We start from the raw sequence: 6000 nt of genomic DNA, 5'->3' as shown, positions 1-6000 counted from the left end.
GCTGTGGAACGTTTAGTTTTTCCTCAGAGTGACGTTCCGGAGTCGCCTCCTCAGACCGGAGGAGCCGTTTCCGGCGCGGCCGCAGTTCGTCGGCCCGCAGCGCCGCGCACGGGCTCGCTTCCGTGTCCGCTGGAGCAGGAAGGCGCGCGGCGCGGGCGGCCCGGGGAGCGGGTTGTCCCGGCGCGACGCTCTGGCTCGCGTTCGCGTCGATGGTTTCCGCGCGGCCGCCGGGCCCGCGCGGTCCGGTCGCCAGGGGGCGCGCTGGCGGGCGCCGCCGAGCTCCGAGCTGCGCGGCCGGACTCGTGGCCGCCATATTGGATGCCGCAGCCGCTGCTGCCAGCTTTTCCTCCTGTGTCTTCGCCGTGCGCTGCTGGTTCCTGCGGCCCGAGTGGCGGGGAGGTGAAACAGGAGCCTGTCGGAGGAAGAGGAAGCAGGGGGTGGAGAGTGTAGGGGCCGGGGTTAGAGGGTGGAGAACCGACCCCGAGCCGGGGGGGCGGAGAAAAGAGGAGTCGCGGCCGAGCCCTTCCCCCGCCCGCCTGTCGCCGGCCCGCCCCGGCAGCGTCTGTCCCCAGACCGGAGCTCTACCCGCCCCAGCGGCCATGCCGGCGCCTCGCTGCCCGTGAGGGGGCCCTTCCCCACCCGTCCCTTACTCCGTCCCCTGCCCGGGGTCGCTGCGCCTGTCTGCCGGCGCCCCTTCCCGCGGCCACGCCGTCGCCCCCGTCGCGCTCTCCCCACCCAGTGCAGTGGCCGCCGCCTCTTCCGCCGCCGGGCACGGGGCCTCCGCACCAACAACATGGAGGCGGTGAAAACCTTCAACAGCGAGGTTGGTATCGCAGGCGGCCCCCTACTGCCCACGCACTCCCAACTGGGAGCAGGCCAGCGCGAGGAGGGTGGGCACAGGCTGCGGGCCTTTTCGAGGGTGGGGTGCGCCGCGGCCTAGGCGGCCGTGGGGGAGGGGTGCTGCTCTCCCGGGGGCCCTCCCCCGAGTGCAGGAGGAGGGGTGGGGGAGGGCTGCCGGCGGAGGGAGGTGCTGGCTGCCCAGCGCCCTATGGAGAGGCGGCGGCGGAGGGAGTGGAGGGAAGGCCCTGTTGGTCCTCCCCCGGAGACTCCCGTAGGTCTCCCTGGGCACTTCGCCCAGGCCCGGCCCGCCCACTGTTTTCCTGATTTGAAGGGGACGCCGGCCTCCCTCTCCCGACCTTCCGGGGTCTTGAATGAGGCGGGCACGTATTGGGGGCTGGGGAGGAAGAGGACCTACAGGGGTGGCGATCTGTGGTCACATTACACGCAGTGTTTATAATTGAGACGTTGTTGGCCAGGTGACTTGCCAGCCAGGGACTTTAGCTAAGAGGATAGTGATGGTAAGGAGGCAAGGTTATTTCTGCTGAGATTTCTTCTGTTCTTACTCCCCCCTTGTTTCATGCATCAAGACCTAAAGGCATGGTGGGAAGAGGTGTGTGCATCTGAGAATTCTAGAGAAAGACAATGCTGATGGGAATCATCTCCACGGGCGCATTCATACACGTATCAAATATAGCCCTAGGTTTGGCGGGGGGGAATTAGATGCCCAGTTTTCATTAATTGGATTTACTAGTCTGAAGGAAGACGAGTGTCAAGAAACTCTTTATTAGTTTTCTTTTTAAACTCCGACTTAAATTGATCTTAATGCAAATACTAAAACGTAGTAAGTACATCTACACAGCCAAAATGATTTACCCTTACCTGTAAGCCTTAGGAAAAAATTGCTTAAATGCGATGTTAACTGCATTAGCAACAGTTTCATAAACTTTTGATATGGACGTGCTAATACTTTATTCAGTAGTACGGTGGTTAAATAGCATCGTAAATACTTACCTCTGAATGTACCAGACGGATTGCTGTGATAATCGTAATAGAGCGATATTTTTTAAAGCCGTGTAAGCGTTTTCTTATTTCTAATTTTTTAAAAAAGAATTAGCATTTGGGAAGCTTAGCAAAGAGGCTGAAAGTTAGATAACGTGAATTGGGCTCTCCATAATACAGCAGTTGTGACACAATATGTAAAAACATGTTTTTGTAAAGGATTTTCTTTTTGAGCACTGTTTTATTATTGTTTATTTATTTTTACAACGTCTTGATAAATGATTAGAGCAATAGACATGGGAGTCTTTTTCCATTTTGCTAATGAATTTATAGCTGATAATTTCGGGCAGATATCTCCATTTATAAAATTTTTTTCCACTACACAATACTATAGTGCTCAAAGTCTGGGATAAAAATGTATTTAACGATACTGTATTTTCCAACTGTTAATAATTTCACCACTGTGCAAGAAAAAAGTTTTGTGTAGCCTTTTTATTTGCTGTATACCAAGCACTAATACAAAGTTATTGCTGCGATTTTTTAAGTTATTAAAAATATCCTTTCTCTGATTTCAACCGCATTTATTTAAGCCACCCTTCCCCCCGACTTTTTAAATTAATGTATGTCTCTTTGTCTAGGGGATTCCCAATTATGTGTTCGCTCCCTCTGCCTTCCCACCTTGGGCAGGTTTACAGACTGGAGCCCTCAGGCATTTGATGTAAACAGGTGGTTAGCACACTCTGGTTGGTCGCTGGGGATAGTGATATAGGAATGTCACTCAGTTTTTCATTTTCGTATTGATATTAAAGATAAGGGTCTGGTCTAACATTTACACGCCTAGCTAGGTGTTTCACCACTGTTCTCATTTAATCTTCACAGAAACTTTAAATTTGTGGTAATATTCCCTGTTTTAGTCTATATAAGTCTCTCTCCTTTGTTCGTAGGGATTTCAGAGAACTTTAAAATCTTTTAACTCTTTTGTTTATTAATATGCTTTAACTACACCCTGTTTTAAAGTGGAGTTAGCTTAAAATAGTAGCAGTAACAGTCACAGTTAAAATTGAGGAAGGGATTTACATTTGATGAATATTCAGAAGAAGATAAATTGTTTTTTGGTTTAAACACAGAACAGATAATCTCATTAGGCTTTTTTGATTTTTGAACATAGTTTCTGTGAATTTCTGTAATGTTGATACAGTAAAAATTTTGTTGCAAGTAAGCATATGGTGGGAAATAGTTCAGTATGAATATTTTCATGTTAAATCATGTATTCCAAAGTGAAAAATAAAAAAGGAATCTGAGTTGCAAGTTTAAGAGAAGATGATGTTTTAGAATGTTTACTTACAGTGAGTGACTTTTAAAGCCATTTAGCCTTGAGCTGAGCCCATCAGAACTCCTTGTTCTAAATTTAAAGGTATCTTTGAAGCATTGAATTGTCAGGAAATTCCATTGATTTGATTTATAAGGCATAAAAGTTTAGCTTTAAGCATAATCATTGTATAATGTTTGTCAACAAGGTATTTTAATATTTCACATTAAAACGTTTGAAGTATAAATTGTCTAGCTTTTGTGGCTTGCTAATTCTTAGGTTTTTAAAAAGACTAATCCCCTACTCCCATTTTTTAAAAATTTAATAGAGAACACTGACTTGAAAATAGGAGCATGCCAGAGATTTTTCCGTTAAGAGTGTGGGTTCTTAAACTGGAAACTATGGATGAGTCTTGGTCTGTGAAAATCCCTGACCCTGTTCAGGATATGTGTGAGAGGTCATCCCTGTTCCCCCAGTTATAATTTCTCAAAGGGGTTCTGTGACCTTTGACCCCTAATTTAAAAATCACTATGTTAGAAGATCTTTTAGTAGTTCAGGAATTGTGTGGTAAATTCCTCTTAATCATCATAGATTAAATGAGATTGAGGCTCAACTGATATTTAAATGCCCACTGTGCTACTTCTGTGGGAAAACTATAATTTCCAGTTATGCACCATCACGCTGATGAGTTAATCCCGTGACCACTGTCTTCAATCCTGAAATGATGAAAGAAGTTTTGTCCAGGTTGGGATATAAGACTCCCTAAGAGTTTGCTTGAGCTGAGCAGTAAACTGTAATAAAATTATCTTTATAAATATTGTCGTGCTGGAGTGCAGCAGTTTATGTGAGCTGCATCTCTATATTCTGTACCTGAGAATGACCACTATGTGGAGGGAGTTCTGATAGTTTTTTTTTTTTTTTCCCTATAAGAGAGAGGAGAAGAAGGATAACAGTGCATCATGACCCTTCCCTTTAGAAAATTAAGATTTGTAGAGAGGGCATCTTGGTAATTCAGGAACTCTTAAACTTCTATATGAAAAATAGAAGAATCCGTTATGCATTACTTAACGCTTAGACTGCAGAGTAACTGCAGGAGGTGAGCTTTACTTGTATATTAAATTCTTCATCCTTTTAATTTTTAAGGACTTTTTAAAAAACATAGCTGCAGTACTATTACCATACCTCAAAAAGTTAACAGCAAATCTTTAACATTATCAAATATAAGTCAGTGATCAAAATTTTTAGGTTCTTTGTGTAACTAGTTGCATTATTGTAAGCCTTCCCACTCCCATCATTATCATTTCTTTTGTCGTTTTGAACAGGCCTAGTGGGAAGATGTAGGGCCAGTTATATGGGTATGAGATGTGTCAGAAAAATGCCTTCAATTTAATTTTTTATTTACCTTGGTACATAAATCCTGAGAGGATGTTAGTACCTTTAATTATCCTTAGGATACCTAAATCCTCAGTGTTTTTTGTCTTTAGAATCCTTTGGTTAGTCAGATAGCTTATTCTTTAAACTGCTCTAGGATGCAAACTTTCCAGAGTTGGTTTAATATCCAGTATATTTTCCTTGTCTTTCTTATCACAAGTGAAATCCCATCACCTCCATTTCCAGTTTTATGTTCAGAGTGTGCATTTTGTCTAACTATAGGACTTTTTATAATAAGTTTCCAAGCAGTATCTAGTAGTAAACAAAGAGAAAAGTGGAAAGGTGGAGAGCGTAATAAAGTCATGTGAAACTTGCTTTTAGTTTTCCCTGTGTCTGTGGTTCAGGAAAGGGAGTTTATTATGTAAAGCAGCTTTAAAACATCACTTTTCTTTCGTTTTCATCTACTGGGGAATCTGCCTGTCTTTTTCTCTTCCTGTCTTCATTCTCCAGTGAAGGTTCTGGTTAAGTTGTATCAAACGAGCAATCTTTTTTGTTTCTACCTTGTGAAAATCCTTTAAAGATACAGTGTATTTAGAGTTACAGGGGAAGAAAGTGTTTGCCAGCCCCATGGTTTCAGTTAGAGGTTCTCAACCTTGGTACTTTTAGTATTTTGGGCTGTGTAATCATTTGCTGCAAGGGGCTGTCCTGTGCATTGTAGAATGTTTAGCAGTATCGCTGGCCTCTACCCACTAGATGCTAGTAGCACCTTCCCCGATTGTGACAACCAAAAATGTCTCCAGACGTTGCCAGATGTCTCCTGGGGGGCATAGTCAAACCTGGTTGAGAACCACTGATGAGGTCCTTTGTTAAAATAATCTTAAAACACTCTTTATTGTCCCTCTGAGTGATTACTGCAATTTTAAGTAGTTAGTATTTCCCACCAGCCTGTAAGCTCCATGAGGTCAGTGGCAGTTAATTTTCATTGCTTCATATCCTTGGTACATAGCAAAATACCTTAACACATTAAAAAACAAAAAATAAAAACCAAACCAAACCCGTTGCCGTTGAGTCGATTCTGCACCACCAGGACTCCACCTTAACACATAGTATATGGTAAATAAAGACTTCTTGAGTGGTTGAATGGATATACTAGGAAGCTGGATGAGCTTGGCCAAAGTAGTTAGCATTTCTGTACGTTTGGTTTTTGTCCTCTGTAAAAATTAATGACCGATTCAGGATTATATTTTGGTTCCCTGGTAGTTGGAAGATTCTTGGACTACTTTAAATATAAAGTTACATTTTAGAAGATTTAGTATGTGTAGGTGTTATTTTGAAGGCCATTTTATGGCTCTTTAGGCATACAGGAGATTAGAATGAAAGTTTTTAATCAAAACTGATCTGTTTTTAATTTTTACTTCTGAGTCTGTGGGAGGCAGCAAGTAGGTTATTCCATCGAAGGTTCTAGTGAGGTTGAATATAGT

The 6000-nt window shown here is 43.6% G+C and overlaps 1 protein-coding gene across 1 annotated transcript in view; it reads left to right on the top strand.

Annotated features, from left to right (window-relative positions):
- The first annotated feature begins 558 nt into the window (after window positions 1-558).
- The window catches only part of SCAF8 (SR-related CTD associated factor 8), a 102543-nt gene continuing 97101 nt past the window's right edge, over window positions 559-6000 (top strand). Inside the window, 1 exon segment of the mRNA XM_023728887.1 lies at window positions 559-823. Coding sequence (XP_023584655.1) covers window positions 794-823 — 30 coding nt within the window. The 5' untranslated portion in view covers window positions 559-793.

Source organism: Trichechus manatus, unplaced genomic scaffold, assembly GCF_000243295.1.
Source record: "Trichechus manatus latirostris isolate Lorelei unplaced genomic scaffold, TriManLat1.0 scaffold00002, whole genome shotgun sequence".
Lineage (NCBI taxonomy): Eukaryota > Metazoa > Chordata > Mammalia > Sirenia > Trichechidae > Trichechus > Trichechus manatus.
This window is presented reverse-complemented; position numbering and strand designations above follow the sequence as displayed.